Source organism: Calonectris borealis, chromosome 15 (assembly GCF_964195595.1).
Source record: "Calonectris borealis chromosome 15, bCalBor7.hap1.2, whole genome shotgun sequence".
Taxonomy (NCBI): Eukaryota; Metazoa; Chordata; class Aves; order Procellariiformes; family Procellariidae; genus Calonectris; species Calonectris borealis.
This window is the reverse complement of record NC_134326.1, coordinates 12240409-12261174: the sequence shown is the minus strand read 5'-3', so window position 1 is coordinate 12261174 and position 20766 is coordinate 12240409. Positions and strand designations below refer to the sequence as shown.

At 55.4% G+C, this 20766-nt stretch overlaps 1 protein-coding gene across 1 annotated transcript; it reads left to right on the top strand.

The window, feature by feature from the left end:
- The first annotated feature begins 4703 nt into the window (after positions 1-4703).
- Positions 4704-20523, top strand: LOC142088504 (LON peptidase N-terminal domain and RING finger protein 1-like). The gene is made up of 12 exons (XM_075163886.1): positions 4704-5094; positions 8794-8912; positions 9578-9700; positions 10457-10588; positions 11326-11461; positions 12243-12336; positions 13993-14107; positions 14745-14866; positions 15270-15428; positions 16355-16517; positions 16607-16753; positions 18380-20523. The coding sequence occupies exons 1-12, from the start codon at positions 4704-4706 to the stop codon at positions 18575-18577; spliced, it is 1899 nt and encodes a 632-aa protein (XP_075019987.1). The 3' UTR covers positions 18578-20523.
- Positions 20524-20766: the final 243 nt, after the last annotated feature.

Below are 20766 nucleotides of genomic sequence, written 5' to 3'. Positions count from 1 at the left end.
GTAACTTTTGTCTGACCCTGTAGTAACGACCGATTACAAATCAGCTCTCCCCATCCAGAAGACAAAGTGGGTGATGTGACCTCCAGGTCTGGCCTGCTAAAATGCTGCTCCCTGTGGACACCAACCCCCTTGGAAGTGGTGGAGCTTGCTGCAATGTAAAAGTGGAGTCATGTCCTCAGAGAGTGGGTTCCTTATGACTTTTCTTCCTCTAATCACTTGGTTATGTTATCCATGCCCTTATGCACTCTAGGATTAGCTGGTGCTAAATGAGCCATGGGATCTCCTACAGATGGAGGATCCTCAGCTGCCCTTGAAACACCAATGAAACAATTGCAACGCATCAAGGCAAGCTTATAGCACCCTGCACCGCAGACCATGTTCTTGTCACCCATCCTAGGGCTTCCCCCCAGATAATGGGGGCAATTCTGACCTTGCTTTTAGCTGTACTCCCTTTTCAGGAGTATGCGGCTTATACATGACTGCCCATGGAAAAAGACATCTCTGTACATTTTATGTGGGACTTGCTTCCAAGACCGAGTGATAATGTTCTGCTAACCTCTTTGCCAAAATGTTTGGCACAAGAGAGTAAAAGGAGCCAGATACGGATCTGGGCTCTCCCCCTGTGACTCTCCAGTTTCCAGGAGTTCAGGAATAAGCCCAGTTACATGAGCAATGAGATAACGTTACATCGCAGCTCTGTGTCCTGCCAATCCATGTGATAGTCAACCTATTTCGCTAGGAATGATGATGCCTCAGGCAAAACCTGTATGACTCAGACGGGAAAATATTAAAGTTTTCTTTAAAGGAAAATATTAAAGTTTTCTTTAATTCCCCAACCCTGTTTACATCTGATCCTCCTTACTGAGAGAGTCAGGGCCTCAAGCAGCAGAGTTTCAGGACCCAGGAACAACACCATGTAATTTAGATGATTGCTCCCTGCCCAACACCTAGTCAGCACAGTGCAGACCTCGAATACCAAACATCAAGGAGCAGTGTGGCAATCTGCTTGCCTCTGCCCAAGAGAAAACCAGGCATGGAGCAGTTCTCCTTATTGCAGAGAGATCTGAAAGAAAAGGTGCTTGTTATAAAAGACGAGCTGTGACTGCAGACGAAGAGTCTTCCACACCACCTGCTTCCACTTCCTTTTGCTTCACTTCCCAGGACCGGCTTTGAACCCCATGTGGCAAATGGAGAAACCTGGTGGTTGAATAACATCCTGGATCTAGAAATATTATGATTGTTGACAGGGAGGGGTTTGATGCAAATAACTCCCTCCGTGTTATTTGCATGTTCTGAGGTGTAAAAATAATTCCTTAGGCCAACTCTCAAGGCTTGCAGACGAGCTGGGATCCAGGCGCGGCGCTGCTGAAAGGGTGCTGTAAACCATGGGGGCACGAGTGGGTCTGCACAGATGCTGAGGCTGATTTAGCTCTGGCTCTCTGCACGGGCTCTTACATAGCCGTGCCACCGTCAGCCCTGCGTGGCCCTTGCTGATGGCAACACTCCTTCTCCTCAGCTGGGATGCCGACACTTTCCTCCTTCCGCTGGTTTTGAAACAGGGAAACGAGTTTTACCTCTGTGCAACAGGACTTTCAGGTCTGATGGTGACAGCCTCATCCACGCCGGAGGAGGTTGGTGGGCAGAGCAGGGATAGCTGTGTGTAAAAGGGGTCATGACATTCCTGGTGGCATATTCCTGTTTAGCAAGTGCTTATGGTGCCTTTGAAGACACGCTAAGGAGCACGCTAAGGTCTCTTTCTGCACAAAAAAAGGCACCACTGGGTACGTGCTGTCACCTCTGAGCCACTCCTTAATCCCTAATGTGTCAAAATCAAATGTCAACGTTTGCAACAAATATTTATGCACTAAAAACGAGCAAACATAGCCGGTGTGAAATCCCTGATCCTCATGTTGCCCTGTCAACAATCTGGACCACATTAATGAGGCTGTACTCGAGCCGAAGCACAAGCGGCGTGTGTGGCTGGCAGCCAGAGGAGGGGCTGGTTTCTCCTGCAGCACCACCTGGAACTCCTCACCCTGCACTGACCCTGGGCCCTTTCCCACTTTAAAGTGAAAAAAAAAAATTATAAAATAAATCCTATTGTGCTTTGCAAATAGTTCCTAAACACAGTGTGATCTGTTCTGTGTTATGCAAAACGTGACGTCCTCATCTGGCCAGCAGAATGGTTAGCATTAAGCATTTAAAGCTTTTTTTAAATTTTTTTTTTTTTTTTTTGCAGTTATGTACTGAGTCAGCACAAACACACCAGTGACAAGCGAAAGCATCTGGAGTTCAGAACCAGCTCAGCTCTGGATGGAATGAAGAAAACAAACTGTTCTTGCGCTGGTGCTAATGAAGCCTGGTTTCCAATGGACTCGCGTGTCGTGGTTGATTGATTTTTAACTGCATTATGCAAAAGCAAAGGCACGTCCTCGCCGCTTACAAGGCGCTGGAGAGCCCACACACGTGTGAATGGTTGTGGAGTGAATCAGGAGGTGAGGAAAAGAACAAGGCAGGTCCCAGGAAACAGCCCGGTGTCTCCCGGAGCAGCTGGCTGGGGTGATGAAAGATGCTACGCTCCTCACCTGACACCGGCTCCCCGTGGCAGAGGGCTCCTGCTCCCACGCTGAGCCACACAAACAGGCTACGGGAGCGCTCTTCAAGCACATAGCTGCAAAGTTGGCCGCGGTAGCTAAAATCACCCTCATTTCACGGCTCAGGAGCCATGAACATGTCCTTCTTGAGGGGTAATCTGGAGGTAAGACTGGTGAGGACTCCCTGGTGGCAATCTTTTGTTTTAGTGAGTATTCAGGTTTTGGTGGAAAAACTAGCCATGGCGAGAACTAAATCATGAGAGGGGAGTGTCTGGTGTGAACGATCCTTGCCTATCTGAGAAATGCCCATGGGAGAACCGCTGGGGGAAGTGATGTGGCAGGTCCTTCTGGGAGGGCACCCAAAGACTGAGCCTGAGGATGGGGAACATGGAAAATGTCCCCTGCAGGGCAGAGTCCCTGACAGCCCCACGACACTCTCGGGGCGACCGCTGTCCCTAATGCCACGCTCAGGTGTTCGGGGCTGTGCTGCTAAACAGGACCTGAGATTTCTCCAGTCTTGAAGGGATCACTTAAAAAGATAACGGAGCAAGCAGCAAAGCCTTCCAAGCCCACATAAAATACTTAGTCGTTGAGCTTTTAAAACCGCTCATGAGCTGTTTAATGTAATCACAGTAGGTTTTGAAACAAAACCTGCTCCACAGTCCAAACCTCTGCCAGCCACTCCCTTAGTGGGGCGTACGTTTCACCAGCACTCACATCCTACTGGTGATCTCTCTTCCTGAGCATCCCTTCCTGTGTGTGCATGGGATCGGTTTGTTTTTGGGGACACACAAAAGAGCCCTTGGGGAATGTGCATCATCCTTATATAAAGTCGGATCCACTAAGCTCCAGATTTCAGCTGTTTTTCCCAGCACCTGCTATGCAAGAACTGCTGGCTCCTCGCTGTATGGCTGCGTGGTGGGGGGATGCATCTCCCTTGGGACACAGAGACATCCTGGGGGTCTCTGAGTGGGAAGGAGACCTTCCCCAAACAAGGTCTGAACTGGTTCAGTTCTGGATAAGTAGAGCACCTGGGGGAGATGCAGTTTCCCATCTACACTGGAGGGACACCCTTTTCCCCCAAAACATCCTGCCATGATAGGTCTGCATGGTGGGGTCTGCAAAGGGGCCTCTGGTGTGCCCCAGCCTCACCAGCCCTGGCTGCTCTGGAGCACCGCAATATGCTGCACTCCAGTCCCGCTCTGGAGAGCCTCAGCTAGCTCAGGCACCCTGCGCCCTGGGCTGCTCCTGAGCACCCCAAACACCACGGGTATCCTGTGCCCCAACCACTCCGGAACACCCCACCCTCCTGGCTCCATCCCAGAGCACCCTGTGCCCCCCAGGACTTGTGCCCCAGCCCTGCTCCGCAGCACCCCAGATACCCCAGGCAGCCCGTACCATGGGCTGGCTCCAAAGTGCCCTGGTCCTACTCTGGGGCACCCCAAAACATCCCCCAACACTTTGCACCCTGGTCCTGCTTCAGAGTGCCCCAGCTCCCCCGGGGACCCTGTGCCCCAGCTGGTCTGGAGAGCTCTCCAGCACCCCCCGCACGGCCTCACACTCGGGGGCCCCCGACAGTCACTTCTACCCCGCACCCCCGCTGCTCCGGAGCCCCCCAACACCCCTGCATCCCGGCCCCGGGGGATCGGCACTGCTCAGCAGCCCGTGCCCGACCCCATCGGGTACCCCCCCGCATCCCGCGCGCTGCCCGCCCGGTACCGCCCCCGCCCCGAGCCCGCTCCGCGGCGCCCCCGGTACCGCCGGCTCCGTTACGAAACGCGGCCGGGGCGGGGCGGGGCGGCGCAGCGCTGCGGCGGCGGCAGCCAATGGCGGCCCCGGCAGCTCCACCACCGGCGCCCCCCGCCGGTTCGGGTCGGCGGGGTCCTGCCCCGGCGGGACGCGACGCGCCGTGCCGTGCCGGGAGCGCAGCCCTCTGCCGGGCCGGGCCGGGCCGGGCCGGGCCGGGCGGGGCGGGGCGGGAGCCGCGGTGAGGATGGGCTGAGCCGGGCGGAGCGGAGCGGGGCAATGCGCAGGGCCCGCCGGCGGCCGGGCTGTGCGGGCACCGCTGGCCCTAGGGGCAGCTCCCCTTCGTCGGCTGCAACTGCTGCGATGAGCCGCGGCCCCCCCAGCCCGCCCTCCCTACCCCGGGGGGGGAGCCCCGACCGGCAGCCCCTTGGCCCCGGGAGCGGCGGCTTGGACGTGCTGCGCTGCCCCTCCTGCCTCCTCCTCCTCTGGGAGCCGGTGACCGTGTCCTGCGGTCACTCTTTCTGCAAGCCGTGCCTCGGGGGGGCCGTGCCCTCCCGCTGCCCCCTGTGCCAGGAGAGGCTGAAGCTGCTGGGCGTCGGGGCGGCGAGGTGCAACGTGGTGCTGTGCGGCCTCCTGGAGAAATGCGTGGAGCGGGAGAGCCGGCTGGCCTGGCTGGCAGCCCGTGTCCGGGACAGTCTCACCCGTGGGGACGTGCAGGAAGCGCTGAGGATGGCTCAGAAAGGGGTCGAGCTGGGTAAGAACCACCGGGCCCGAGGGCTGGCAGGGCGGGTTGGGGGGCGCGGGTGCTGGGTGCAAGGGGCCAGCCCTACAGCTGAGACAAGGATGCGCAGGCTGTGCTGTTGGAGCAGGTGGGTACCAACGTGGGTCACTTTGTCCCAGCACCGCAGTGCCCTCCGAGCCTGCACGGTCCAGAGCTGGGAAGCTGGAAGAGTTGGAAAGGCAGGACTGGTGGGGATGGGGAGGGGGGATCCAGCTGCTGGGCATTTCTCCCACGTCCACAGGTGTCCCGGGGTGATGGGTGGTGGCGGGTGGCCAGGCAAGCCCCACTGCTCATCCCGGCTGCCAGGGCCGTGGGCAGGGCAGGGTGCACAGCCTGCGCCCCGTCGGCCACATGCTCCTGGCATTAGCGAGCGGCCAGGGAGGAAAGAGCCGCCAACAGCTTCTTGCGTCTTGCTACCCAGCGATATTTCAGGGTCAGAGGAAGAGCTTTGCCTGGGGGGGTGACCATTATGTAAAGTGGTTGGGACTTTTCCAGTCTGGGACAGATGCGTCCTTGCCCCCAGAGCCTGGCAAGGACACAGCTTTGGCCGAGCTCCTGCGCCAGCCCCCCGGCACAGGGCAGGGTGTCGTGTGGGTGTGGGTGTGGGTGTGGGTGTGTGTGTCCCCAGCCTCCTTCTGCAGCTGGCTCTGGCGAGACATTTGCCTGCAGGGGCAGGGTCGGGCTCAGGGGGGTTGATCTGCTTTAATGTGTGGCTGTAAGTGGATTTCTTGGAGAGTAATGCTTAAATAAAAGGTGTTATACAATGTGTCTGGAGCAGGGGGTTGGGGTGGCGGAGGCAGAAGGTCCTTTTTCCACTGGCGTTTCTATGGCAGCAGTCAGGTCTCCTCCCGCGGCGCAGACACTTATTCATCCCCCACTGCGAGACAAGTGCCAGAGGTTCAGGGTGCCTGGAACCAACGGGCTGAGCGGGCCGGCCGATCCTGCTGTTGGCAGCAGAAAGCAGGTCCCTTTATGCAACCTCCCGAGGGGTCCATCTCATGCCCTGCGTGCTCGTCCTTCAACGCAAATGCATGTGCACAGTTCTCTAGTACTGTTTGCCTTGTTGCCAGACTTTGTCTGATTGGGGTGTACATTTATATATCTCTTTTTTAAAAGCCTCTGTGAGTATAAAGAGGAAACTTTGCAAGCTCTGTCCTCGGTCTTCCCTGCATGCTCCATTCCCCGAAGGACAGGGGAAGTCTGGCTTAGGGCAATGAGGAAATTGCAATCACAGCTGTAAACCTGCGCTTGCTGGTGCTGCTCGGGCTCAGCCATGTGGGTGATGCTTTTGGGACATCTTTTCCAACTCCTGCAGCCTGCAGACCGCTTTCAGGCTGCACAACTTCTTATGGGCTCCCATAAGAGCTTTCAAACATAACCACTGATAAATATTCAAGGCACGAGAATGTTTTTTTTTGTGGTTCAGTATCGCACGATAGGCCATTTTACAGTGCCCCGTTCAGCACAGCCCACAGAGCAGCTCTCTTTGCTTGGGAGAAAATAAATTGCCAACTTTTTATCTTCTGTTTTTCTAAGTGAACAAAAAAAATGTGCTGTAACGTGTAACACAGGAGGCCTCCTGACATGCCTGGAGCTGGGAGCCTGGGGAGTGCTATCAGTCACTCATCAGCCATCGGGGCTGCCAGCTGGCTTACGTCCCTAATGTCTAATGATATCATAGATCAGAAATAGCTGCAGCAGAAGAGAAATGCGGAATTCATTGCCCCATTTTACACATCTTGTTTTCACCAAATCAGTCACTTTATTGCCGGGCTGTGCAAATGTTCGAATGGGTTTGCCCACATGGAAAATAAGCCTCTAGACTTTGTACCCATTTGTTCATCTCTACCTGTCGTTAGGGGCTGGAATGTTTCATCTCTGGATGTGTTCTTGTGGGACAAGGTACCGAGCAGCAAGTTCCCACGCTTCCTGACTTGAGCCCTAAGGTCCCAGCTAACATTATAAATGAAAATAAGCTCTGAGGGATCAGATGTTGCTCTGCTGCACAGCTCAGCATGGCCAGTGCAGCCTTGGTGCAGGAGCAGCTGGGGCTGGGCTCTCCGCTGCTCTCCAGGTTGCGGTGGCACCCTGAGCCCCGGGCAGAGAGCAGGGTCTCTCTGTGCTCTGCGCTGGGCATGGGGACAAAAGGAGGCAATAGCCATGGCAGAGCTTCCTTCTCCAGGATAAGATGTGGTGGGTGCCTGGGCACGGTGACAGCGGAGGCAGGCAGGGGTGCAGGCAGACGCTGGCTTCCTGCACCCCGCTGTCATGGGGCTGCGAGTCCGGACCTGCAGTTCGCTGACAGAGCTGCATCAGTGCCGTGTTTGAACCAGGGCAGGAGGAAAGGCTGCTGGCGTTGGGAGTGCAGGAGACATCATCAGCAACAATGTCTCCCGATGACCGCTGGTCGGCTGCTGCCCAGCGCCCTGGACCCGGCTCGCTGCGGTAGGAGCTGCTGGCCCTTCAGCCAGGCAGTGCTGCCAGCCCCCCTTTGCCCCAGTAAATGCAGCGCCAGTGCCTGCACATGGTGCCTAATCTATGATGCAGGTTTGGCCTCAGACCAGCATCCTGCTGGTGATGGTCAGCGCTGGGGGTGGGACAGAGGGCTGGGTGCACGGACCCGTTGCCTTAGCTGGAAAGCCAGCAGTGCGATGGATGTAGGTCACCTCCACGGCAAGCTGTGATATAACGGGGTGGGTCTGGGAATCCTCCACAGTTCAAACCCACAAACGTAACCACACCTGGTTACTCCATGAGCTGCACTGTGAGGACTTTCGGGGTGTTGCTTGCTCATACTCCTCGACACCCCCCACCCCGCTTCCCCGGCTGGCAGTGCTGGTAGAAAGGATGGTCTTTCTGGGGTTTCCCTGAGGCAGGAGAGAAGAGGATCTCACTGCCTGTTATTTAGGAGCAGGCAGGAGTGTGCAGGGTGCCCAGCACCATGATGCTTGGGGTGTCACGGCCAGCAGTGCCTGCGGGAGCTGTGCCTCTCCGGCACTGAGATCCCATCAGTGACACCTCGCTGACAAGGAACTGGATGCTCTGTTCCCTTCCTCTGTTTTCGGAAATCTCAGTATTTTCTCATACTTGGAAACCCCAAGTCACGTGGTGGGGGCAAATCCTTGCACCCCCCCAGTTTCCCCTCTGCCCCAGGAGAGTGGTGGCAGCCAGGTGGGTCCGGGAGGCTCCCCCATGTTTTGGGACCGCAGGTCTCTGCAGCTGCAGGCTCATTTGGTAATGTGTTATTGTGGCTCGGCTGGGTGAATCACATTGCAGAGCCTCCCATGGCAACAGCCCCCATAGGGAGTGCGCGTGTGGTACAGCCTTTTTGCTGCATCCCAAAAGGATGGATGAGAGCCCAGATCCCAGCGTAGCTGAGCCCCAAGGCAGTGGTGGGGCCCCTTCGCTGAGGGTATTTGGGGGAGATGGGGAAAAACAAAGGGAAGAGCCTCAAAGAGTTTAAAACCAGATATTTAAGGAAAATAAGTTCCTTGCTGAGACTTATGAGGCCAGCGACTTCTGCGGAAGAGGAGCGCAGGAGCTGGCTGTGCTCCATGCGAGGCAGCGGCGCAGGGGCCATCCCGCCGCGGCGGGATCTCCCCGGCCTCATCCAGCCCCGCTGCCTCACCGCACACGGACTCATCACACGAGTGACGCCGTTTCTCTTTCCAGCCCCGGACACCAGCGCCCTGCGGCTGTGCCGGGCAGAGGTGTTCGTGGCACTGGGGCAGCACCCGCGGGCGCTGGAGGACCTGGACGCCGTGTGCAGGGCTGAGCCTGGAGAGCACGAGGTGAGCGGAGGGCAGGCCCCATGGGCCGGCTGCGCTTGGAGCCAAATCTTACTGTATGGGAGCAGTTTCCCCCTTTCCTGAATTCTCCCAGCCATTCGATTCATCCTGCTCAGAAATACACTTGCCAAACTCATTAAGTTGCAAATCCAGGCTGCAAGCGCTGCGTTGCGCTGACGGGAGAGGTCCGACACCGCGTCCCTCCTTGCTGGCGCGCAGGCGGTGAGGGCACGTAGCCGTGCCGGTGCGCGGGATCGCAGCTGGGGGCTCGGGGGGGTGTTGGCCGGAGGCTGAGCTGCCCTTGGAGAAATCAGCCCTGGGAGCTTGCTTGCTGGTTTGTGAAGAACTCGTTGGCAATAGTTTTGCAGCTTCAGAGACAGAAGCCCTTGACTCCTTCTCTAGGTCTCTATAGGGTTTGTTTGCTTGGTTTTTGCAAGTGCTGCATTTTGGAAGAGTCTTGTTTTATGGGTACCTGGCTGCGGGTGGACCTGGTGGGCAAAAAGGACAAGTTGAGCATGGGAGCAGCGATGTGCCCGGGTGCTTTGGCCTGGGATGGGAGCAGACAGGAGGCTGGAGGGAGATTCCCTCGGGGCTTGCATGGGAGCGGAAGGGGCATGTGCTCAGCTGGTCACTGTCTCGTAGTCTCCACAGGTTTTTCTGCTCTGCAGGGCTTCTTCAGGAAAGGGAAGGTGCTTCTGGAGATGGGACAGAGAGCTGAAGCCCTGCAGGCGTGGGAGCATTGCCTGACGCTCAATCCCCATTTCCACCCTGCTCGGAGAGAGATGGAGAAGGTAAGTGGGCCATACCGTGGTGGGGTGCTGTGCCCTCGCATTACACAGGGAGATGCCCTTGTCCTCTGAAGGACTCACGTCCATCGCGATTGTGCTGCTCTGGCCAGCATTGGGATCCAATGAAGTTGGGTCCTGGTGCAAGAGCCTTCCCATCACTCCGATGCAGGTTCACCCATGAAGAAAACTCCCTTCCTCAGTCCATATCTTCAAGTCTCAGGTTTTGCAGGATTTAGATGCTGACATTGCATGAGGTGGGCTTCGAGGCAGCATCAGTAGTCACCCAAGGCAAAGCAGCCAGCTGAAAGCTGCCACTGGAGAGTCAGTGTCTTTCCTGCAAATGGTTTCAGGCCAGCACCCACCCATGTACCAAAATCACCATGACTGGTGGCACCTCTGGCAGTGTCCCCGGCATGGGGACTTCATGCCATGACTGGACACTTGCCCTCCAGGAGGGAAAAGGCAGGGGAATTGCGAGCGAACTTGTGCCCTCCACAGCCCACTCCCTTCCTGCTCTTTGTGGGTGATGGAGAACATGGGTCCCACCCCTTACACCATTTTGTTCGCTGCCTCGTGCTGCTTTCTTCCTTATGCGCTGCGAAGGCATTTGTTTGACAAAGAGCTCAGCCAGCGCTGAAACAAGAACCCCGATGTGCCCTGTGGCGAGCAGGAGGCTGCTTTGGGGAAGGAGGGAGCCTGGCAGCCCACCCACCTCCCTGCTTCTCCCAGCACGCCCTGAGCCCCACTTTCTCCTTGCAGATCCTCATGCGGGAGGATGCTCCTCAGCCACTCACGGCTGCTGCACACCCAGGTGATGCTCACCAGGGCTTGACTGGTCCCCAGGTCGATGGAGGGAGCCCTGCACTCCCATCGTCTTCCGCACAAGCTCAGGTGAGAGACCCTGCAACAACCTGAGTCTGTGATGGGCCTTAATGTCCCTCTGGGACATCCAAATTGGGGTTTTCCAACGATGGGAAAGGAGGTGTGATAAGGGGAAGCTGTGCAGGACCATAGCCACGTGCACGTGGTTGCGTGCTGGGATGAGAAGCTGCAGGTAGTGGAGGGTGGGAGAGCAAAGACACCATCGGAACTGATGCTGTGGAGACTGGGGAAACAGAGGAGGCTCTTTCTATCTCCATTCCTCTCCCAGTTTTATTCTGCAATACTTCTGGTAGGATTTTAGACTCTCATTGTATTTAAAACACCCAAATCACACTACATTCAGGAAAAAAAAAAAAAGAAAATGTCAGGTTTAATGTTTTTTTTTGTCCAAAAACCACATTTGAGAACAGTTCAGACCATTAGCAGCTATTGAGGAAAGCTCATCTTTTGCTCTTTGCTTTCTGTGGACGAATTTGGCAGGGTTGGAGAGAGGGGGAAGTCAGAGAAAATGGGCTCAGATACACCGAAATAGCAGGTGGTACATCTGGACAGAGTAAACCCAGGTTTTAACCATGAGATGAGCAGAGATATCTGTGAAGGCCACGCTCTCCCGCAGATGCAAGATGTTAATATACACCAACATATGGGAAAAACTCCCGGTGCCATGGGGCTCGGGGGGGTGCGTGGGGCAGTGTATTCAAAGGGAGAAGAGGTTTTGGGCTTGATTTCGTCTTTGCTGTGTCTAGGGTCAGGAGGGAGAGCTGGCGGATGGCAGAGGGGACGCTGGGTCTGAGCACGGCCAGGGAACAGCCGCCCTTTCCCAGCCGGGGCGACGGCAGGAACCGGAGACTTCGGCAGAGAGGCAGGGCTGGCGGTTGGTAGGTGAGTGTTGTCAGAGGTACCAAAATCTCATCTCATGCAAAATACTTGTTTAAAATCTATTTTGGCACTGAAAACTTAGTGTTTGCACTGAATGCCAGCTCAGCGAGCAGAGATCTCGGGGACACGCGGTGGGGCAGCTCTGGCCAGCACATTTGCTGCTTCTCATGCATGTGAGGAGGATCTGATCTTCCTGTGTTGACCTGGTGAACATACATCAAACCTTTGGGTGTCACTTGGTGAAAAGTTCTTGCTAAAGCCAGACATCACTTGTGGAGCTAGGGAGAGGCTTCCTTTGGTTCCTATGGGTTTTAGATCAGAACTTAAATTCCCTTGCGAGGGACACAGCGTGTCATGCGTTGCGGGAAGCGGTACCTCCATTGGCATTAACTTGCCATCAGTGTCCAGCCAGATGGCTTCCACGTATGTGGGTTTGCATAAAGCAGTGATGATGCCCTGTGGCAGGTCTCCAGAGACCTCCATCTGGGAGCTTCTTAGGCCACTTCACCTCCTAATGCCTCAGTTTCCCTGCCTGCAAAAGGAGGTAGGGAGATACCACCTTCTCTATCAAGTACCATGAGATGCGTTGATGGAAAAGCTACGGATGAATACGGATGGGTTAATAGCGGGGTTTGTGTCGTATTTCCTAGCAGTTTTGTTTTAATCTTCAAAGCATTGTGTAGCACTTAACTACTTACACCTCAGAACAAGGTCAGAAAGCAAAGATTAAGTTTCAGTATTGAAATGGGGAGTCGTCTTCTCTTTCCTTCTCTTTTGCCACTAGATAACGAAGAGGAAACAGCAGCAGCAAAGTGTGCCCAGACATGCCTTGGGGACCTGCTGAGCGTATCTGACTTGGAGTGTTCCCTCTGCATACGGTGAGTTCTCCGGTGGGAGAGTTTTTAGGATGAAGAATTAGCACCTGCTGGGTTTTCTTTCCTGGTGTGGATCTTTCTTCACATCTTAATAGCAAACTCAGTCCCCAGTACTGCTGAAACACAGGTTTCAGTAGAGATAACAGATAAGAGGGGAGGGCAAGGGCATGCTTTGCCCTGCCAGGCTGGAAGAGCTGGGATTGCCCTGTCTCAGGGCGCAGCATCGTTAGGTCTGTGTCGCTTGGGACGTCGGAGCGGAGGTGGGGATGTTCAACGGGGTCAAAGACTGAAAGCAGTGGTTGCCCTTTGTAACTGCAGGCCGGAACAGGAAGGTTGCCCCAGGGAAATACCATCAGCAACAGGGGTATTGCAAACCCAGAGGGGAGCATTTCTGAGCTCTGTGCCTGGAGATGGAAGAGGGGACCAGGTAGAGCCTGCGTCCGTCTTCTGACTCGGGGCCGGGGAAGGGCTGGATGCTGCTGCAGGGCATACTGAAACCAGGCTGTTATTTTTGGCGTGTCCCAGGACCTTGAGCAGTTGTGCAAGCATCTGCTGGCAGAGGGTTGGATGTTGCACTGCCAGACGTGCAAGACGGTCAAGGTCTCCTATACTTTCCTGCTTTTTCCAGGTCTGGGCATGGCATGGGGAATGACATGCGGGAGAGAGAGATCAAGGCTATATCTGGTCTGAATTAGGTAAATTTAGGTCTCTTCTGAGAGCAGGGAAACCTAATATTCAGGAGGAGTCAGGGCTCAGTGCTGAGCAGGGCTTTCCCGAGACCTTCATTTCATTTCTGATCCTGGAGCTACCTGTGAGCAACCCGAATCCTTGCTGCCGGCTCTGCTCTTGGAGCAGGGGAGAAGGAGGCACTTTCCCGTCGCTGCCTTTTGGGCTACATACCACTGTGGGTGCCTGGGGAACCGCAGCCCTGCCAGGACCAAGGGGTGCCATGTGTGTACTGATGGGGTCCACGGGGACCCCACAGGGACAGGGAGCAGCGCTCAGGCCTGGGACAGTTCTCATCTTACATCATTGTGCAAGTCCAACGGTCTGAGCCCAGACTTCTAATTAAAGGAATAAACCACTTAGGAACCTTTACATTTAATTAACAGGAGTTATGAGCAAAGCTTAGCCAATGCAGCTGTAGTGAAGGCAAGTTTCATAGCTATGGGCTGCCAGGGCTTGGAAGACGTGGCGTGAGATAGCTTTCCGTGGCGTTGCATCCCTGCAGCATCGCTGTCTTCAGTGCACGAGGCTGGTGAAGGCAGCAGATTTCCCTTGAAATGCTAGGAGGGGACATGGGAAATGTTGTGTTCCTGCTGGAAGCAAAATCTCTTGCTCTCAGCAGGGTGATTCAAGGAAGATGCAGGTACAAGGCTGGGGATAGCCAGAAGCTGCACCCATGGCTTTGCCCACCCTGACCTGCTCAACCCTTGCAGGACCAGCCTGGGCCTCTGCAAATCCCTGAGCCCTGCACCATGAGGCTGAGACCAGCAGGGGTTTCCAAAGCAGGGTGCTGAGCCAGGCCTGGGCAACGACAGCTTTGAGGGCACCCAGCCCTGTGAACAGAGGGTCTGTGAAGTCTCTCTCCGCTGGGCTTACCTGCACTCCTTCCCCCCTGTTGCTCTCTGCGGTCCATTGACTTTGGTCCCTTTGCAGGATGTTCTTTGAGCCGGTGACGACGCCGTGCGGGCACACCTTCTGCAAGGAGTGCCTCGAACGCTGCCTAGACCACCGGCCCAACTGCCCCCTCTGCAAACAGAGCCTGAGAGAGGTGAGGGCATGTGTCCCGCGGGATGGAGCCCGAGGGAGAGCCAGGCACCGGCTCCAGCTGCCGGCAGCGTCCCAGGGCTGGGGTGGGAAGGTGCGATGCTTCTATGTTAGCAGCTCCCTGGCACGGCAGCGTCAGCTCCACTCACGTGGGAATGAGCAGACAGTTGATAATTAAGACCAAGAGATTCATTTCCACAAGATGCCACAGTGATTTAGTGAGATTGTAAACAGGACTGAGAGGTAGAGAGAAAGAAAGAAGCGAATGCTAATTACTTTTAAAAATGGAAACGGATGGAAAACCTGCTAGCCTGGAGATTTGATTTAATCTTTAATGAAAAGGGATTCGGATAAGACCATCAGGGAAATTAGGTTGTCATACAAGGACTGCATCACTGTCAGAGACAGGACGCTGTGTTGGACGGGCCCTGGGTCTGAGCTGCATCTGGAGGTCTCGGTGGAGCTGACATCCTGTCCTGCTAGATGGCTCGACATCCCCCGATAGGTTTTATCACTGACTTTCTCTGATCTAAAATTACCCTCAGCTCCAATAAAAGTGAACGTGATTCAGAGCCCGGCATGGCCTCAGGGCTCCCCCCCCCGCTCTTCTCCAACCTATTTCTGGGTCTAATTTCTTTCAGTACCTGAAGGCTGGAAGCTACAGCCCCACCGTGCTGCTGCAGGACATCATGCTGGCCACCTTCCCCGCGCAGCTGGCCGAGCGCCGGGAGCTGCACCAGGCTGAGATGGCAGAGCTCTCCAAGTGAGTGGGGACCTGCTCCAGTGTGCGTGTGTGTGTGTGTGCACGGGGGCCGGGAGGGGCTCCAGGGGGCTGTCCACACCACATACCATTGCTGTGGCTTGGTTCTGCTCAAGTGATGTCTGTCCCACTTCTAGGACCACATCACAGCAGTGCTGGGTGGGTGCGGACGTGCCCCATGGGGCACCTGGGGATGAAGGAGCATCTCTGCAAGGAGCTGTTTTGTGGGCAGAGTCTGTCCTTGGGCTCTTGGTGAGCCAAGTGGAAGCTTTGGTGTTGCTCTGCGCCAGAGCATCACTTCTTGGGCTAAAGAACACATCTGGTTCGGGGGAGCAGCTGATGCAGAGCCCTTGGGATGGGATTTGCTCTGGGAGGTTTCATAGTGGTCTCTCCTCCTGTCCCTCAGCCTGACCAAGAACATCCCCATCTTCGTATGCACGATGTCCTTCCCAGGCATCGCCTGCCCTTTGCACGTCTTCGAGCCTCGCTACCGCCTCATGATCCGGCGCTGCCAGGAGACTGGCACGAGGAGGTTCGGCATGTGTATATACGAGAATGGGAAAAGGTGAGCTCCTGGGCAAGGCGGCTTCCCTCTGCCCCGGCTGATTTGCCCCTCTCTGCCCCAGCCCCAAATGTCTAAAATCCCAAGTAGTTCAGAGAGAAGGAACAAGGTGCAATTTCCTATCCTATCCAATTTTTATCTGCACCCCGCAGATAAAACCAGCAGGGAGGAGGTGCGTTCCCCACACAGCAGAGTGAAACGGGATCTCGCTGCCTCCCAGCATTGCACCGGCCGGGCAAGGAATGGGGCCAGGGCTGGAGCTGGGCAGAGCCAGCGGTGGCTGTTAAAATCAATGTTCTGGGAACAGCTTCTGGCTCAGGATGTCTCTGAGCTGCATGGTTCTCTGGCCGTGTCCTCCAGCTCCTCTTAGTGAGCACTTTAAAATTGCTGTATTTCTCATACTCTGTCCTTAACAAGCTACGAGAGGACACTGGGCTAAACGGGCTTTTGTTTAGTGCAGTGTGGCCATCCTTATGTTTCTGGTGGCACTTCCAGGTCTTGGGTGGGCTGAGTCTCTAGGCTCCTAACCCAAGTACCCTGTTAAATACCTGTATTTACACGACATATCCTCCCTGTGCTCCAGTCCTGTTCAAGTGAAATGAGATAAATAACATTTTCTGGGCTTTGGGAGGATGTCTCTGCAATGGATGGCGTCTTCAGGACCACTGGACATCAGGGCAGTATGAGGACCCAAGTCATTTTGCTATAAGGCAGATCCAAGGGAGTGTGGACAGTGTGCTCGCTATTCCCTGCCCTCTTAGCAGCAAGTGGTACCTCAACAGAGTTAGGTGAATCTCCAAATTTGCCCTCTCCCAGCCAGCTTGTTCCTGGGCCTTTTCCCCCTTGGAGGTGATGCCTTCAGGAGAAGCAGCTCTCCCACCACTGGTATCCCAGCTCAGCTCCTCTTTTCTTTCCCTGGCTCCCTCCAGTTTTGCTGACTACGGCTGCATGCTGGAGATCCGGCAGATCGAGCTGCTGGCGGACGGCAGGTCCCTGGTGGACACCATCGGCAGGAGGCGGTTCCGGGTGCTGAGACGTGGACACAGGGATGGCTACAACACTGCCGACATCGAGTACCTGGAGGACAAGAAGGTGAGGGCAGGGCCAGGGCTAAAGCCCCCGTTGCGGTGGGACAGGGCCTCCCCATGGGCACCTTCTGCATTCCTCCTCCCTCCATGCAGGTGGCCGGGGAGGAGCTGCAGGAGCTGCAGTGCCTGCACGAAAGCACCTACTGCTTGGCTCAGCGGTTCTGTGAGCACGGAGACCTTGCCTCCAGGCACATTTTGATGCAGCATGGACCGCTGCCGGAGAAGGAGGAGGACATCCAGGTAATGACCCGAGGGAAGGGATGTTCTAAATAGAGAGGGTACCAAGAGAGCCTCTGAAGCAGCGCCGTTCCTGCGCTGACCACCCTGCTTCCCTGCTCCGCTCCCCCCCAAGATGAGCAAAACAAACCCTGTTTTTCACTCCTGTTACCGGTTACGGTATCTCTCACTCAGAGATATGGTAGGGCATGTTTGTTAAAACTGTTGAACGTTTCTTTATGGTTTTAAACTGTTCTTGGAAACTGACCACTGAGTTTTAAAAGCTTTCCCGGACTCTTTTCCTAAATGAAAACCAAGAAACTGAACTGCCTGGATTTGAAAACACTTGGGGGGAAAAAAAAACCAAACAAGCAAAGAAACAAACCCCACAGCTCAGCGAGTCTGCAGACTCCTTTCTCATCGTGTTCCTTTGACACAGCCACAGCTGGCCGGAAGGGAGGAGCTAAGAGGGCAGGATCTAGTTTGCTTATTAAGTTGCTGCCGTGGTTTAACCCCAGCCAGCAACTAAACACCACCCAGTCGCTCGCTCCCTCCCCCTGCTTCAGTGGGATGGGGGAGAGAATCGGGAGGGTAAAAGTGAGAAAACTCGTGGCTTGCGATAAAGACAGTTTAATAATTGAAACAAAATAAAGTAAAATAGTAGTAATAATAATAATAGAATATACAAAGCAAGTGATGCACGATGCAATTGCTCACCACCCACCGACTGATGCCCAGCCTGTCCGCGAGCAGCGATTGCTGCTTCCCGGACCACGCCTCCTAGTTTATATACTGAGCATGACGTCATATGGTATGGAATACCCCGTTGGCCAGTTGGATCAGCTGTCCCGGCTATGCTCCCTCCCAGCTTCTTGTGCACCTGGCAGAGCATGGGAAGCTGAAAAGTCCTTGACTTATGTAAGCACTGCTTAGCAACAACTAAAACATCCCTGTGTTATCAACATTCTTCTCATACTAAGTCCAATCGGTTGCTCTGACAAATTCAGATTCTGGACAGGAAAAAGAAAAAAAGGCCCAAAATTTAGTTTTCATTCCTTTAAGAAAGTGTTTCCTGTCTGGATCATTACAAATTTGCTCTTGCTGGCTTGTCCCAGGCTAAGGCTGTCCTGGCCAGCAGTCACATCAACGCTGTGCTCAAAATTACAAAACCATTCATCCTTCTTCAGCTGAATCGATCATTTCCCTCTTAGTTTGGTTCAGGTTTTAAAAAAGCTGGTTTACAAAAGCACTGCCCAGTGGTTGTGCCTGCCTGGCCTGCACCCCGCCTCTGTGAGTGATGATAAGGCAAACATCCCAAAAGACACCGACCACGCAGGATTTGGCCCATGTTTACAAAAAGCATTGCCTTAAACAAGGAAACGCACAAGATATTTCTTTGTCTCTTTAGTATAGGCTTTTTCCTGGTTACATCTGTGTCTGGAGACTCCCTGGGGAATGCTTGTCTGGAAATCAGTTTATCCAGCGGTTTTGAACCTGGACAGACAAAGGGGCCGTTCAGAGGGATACCTTGGCCAAAGCTGGCATTGCTACCCTGACAAGAGCAGCTGTTTCCCATCAGCGATGCCGCCCAAAGGCCACGCGTTCACCTTGCGGTTCCTGACGTGGGGGTCTCTCCTCTCTCCCCTCCAGGCTTCGGCAGACGGCCCGACGTGGTGCTGGTGGCTCATCTCCATCCTGCCCCTTGACCCGTCCTACCAGCTGAACCTCTTCTCCACCACCTCCCTGCGTGCCCGCCTCACCCAGTTGCAGCGCATCCTCGCCGCCCTGCTGCATCAGCCCCCCGCCGGGCACCCGCTGCCCGAGCGCAGCCCCCGGGGCCACGTCTGAGCCCCCCGGCCTCTCCGCAGGGGAGACCTCCACCCCCTTGGGTTTCTCCTACGTGTTGCTTCATGGTTTTTTGTGTGGTTTGAACCCCCCTCCCGAAAGTGAGTTCAGCGATGAGCTGAGCACCCTCTGCCCGGCTCGGTGGGGCCGGTGCCGCACCGGCAGTGACACTATGCCGTCCACGCCGCCTCCGGGAGCTGCTCGGTGACACAGCCATGCCGTGCCATGCCGCCAGAGTGGGGACCGGGATGGAAAGCTGGGTTGCATCTCGGGAACCAAAATCACTTGCTGAGCTGCTTTGGCACTAAGGAGGATTCTCCTTAAGGCAGAGGACCAAGTGCCAAGATTATCTTGGTTTTGGCTCTTCATCTTTGAAGGACAACGTAGGGGGTTTTGGTAGATGGTCCTGCTCTGTGCAGCAGATTTTCAGGCTTGGGAGAGGTGGCACTGGGAGGCAGAGAAGTCTCAACAGCTTCCCCCAGCCTCGGGAGCTGATGGCCCTGCCTCCGCTTACGATTTTAACTTAATTTCTATTCGAACGAGGAGAAAGGTTAAATTAAACAATCTGAAACTCATGGTCCTGCTCCTAACCACCTCCACGGCCACATGGCAAGGAGATGCTGCTCTCTGAATGTGCCCGGGTCTGGATGTCCCCTTCCCACTGCTCTGCTCGGTGCTCTGCTGTGTTTGTTTTGCCGAGCTCGCCGAGCACTTCCCTGGGCTGGAGCCGTGCTGAAGGCTGCCGGCTGCTTCCCCGGCTGCCTTGCACTTGGGACGCGGTTCAGGATCTCCCAAAAGAGCCCGGAGTGAAGTCAAAGGGAGCCAAACCTCTGGCAAGGCGGGGAGGGGGTAGGACCGAGGCTGTGAGCCCCATGTCAGGGGAGCAAGTGCCTGTCTGCAAGTGCCTGGCTGCTGCTTGTCTCTAAACACAGGGAAGAGACTATCCCCCTGGACAGACCAGGCTTTCCTCCACGGAAATCCTGAAGGTTTGGGATTTTTATCTCCCAGCCCATTTCAGTGGCTTTGGGTTGAATTTTAGGAGTGACGTCCACTTAGCCATTGGATTAACGTTGAATTTTATCCCTACTTTTCTCAAAGGCTCTGCACCCCATCTGGGGGCTCAGTGGGCTGTTGGATGTGTGTGGGGGAGAGAAAAGCGGGCTGGGGCTACAGTGCTGCTCACTGCAGGTGTTGCTGGGCTGAGCCAGGGGCGGGAGGCTCTGGACACAGCTCTGGAGAGGTCCCTGCCCAGGGCCACCGCCTTTCCCTGTCCTGCTCTCTCCAGGAGCAGGAGGTCTCGGTCCCTCCTCTCCAGCAAAGTGCCTCCCCAGAGCGACAGTCAGGGCTTGCTCCCCCGGGACCATAGTGAGCGCAGGGTGGCTGAGGACAACTCAAAGCTGGATTTGCTCCTCTACCTTTGAGCCACGTCCCCCCCAACTTTGCTGCTGTCTCTGGGGCACCATGACTCCCCCAAGGGGGCTATATCCTCGGGATGTCGGATCGGGGTGGGCAGGGATAGGTGATGGAGGGATGCCTCTCAGTCCCGGGGCAGGTGTGTGCAGATGGCAGGATGCCACTGAAGTTTGGGAAGTGCCTTTCTTTTCTGCAGGGTCAATGTGGGCTCACCCAGTGACCTCCCACCTCTCACCCCTCACCTGCCCCCCCCGAGTTGCCCGTTTCCTGGGTGTGGGAGCTCCCTGGGCTGCTGCGGGTCCCTCCAGCAAGGGGGTGGCGTGGGGGGATGCAGGGGGAGAAGCGTGGGTCTGCACCACGTCCACGCTGGGGAGAGCCGGGGACCAGAGGCACATCTGCCTGGCTGCTTTGGGAAGGGACTCCTGCAAATCCCTCCGGTTTGCTTGGAGTGCCTTTGGGGTTTGTATTAGTATCTTTGCTCTTTGAATTAAACTTTCTCCCTGGTCATTGAAATAAAGACCTTTTTTTTGTTGTTCTTCTTGTTTTGTTGCTGGTGTTTAACTTTCAGCCGCTCATTGATGGAAGTGCTTGGGCATCACCAGGGAGATTTGGGGACGCATGGAGAGGTGACACCCTGGCCTTCAGACAGCGTTAGACACAGTGAACACAGTCCAGCAAAGGTAGATGGCAACAAGGGAAAAAAAATAAGGTGGTTTTGCTCCCAGAAAGTGAGCATGTGAAACAAGGCAGGAGGGGCTATCTCCTGCCCATCATTGCAG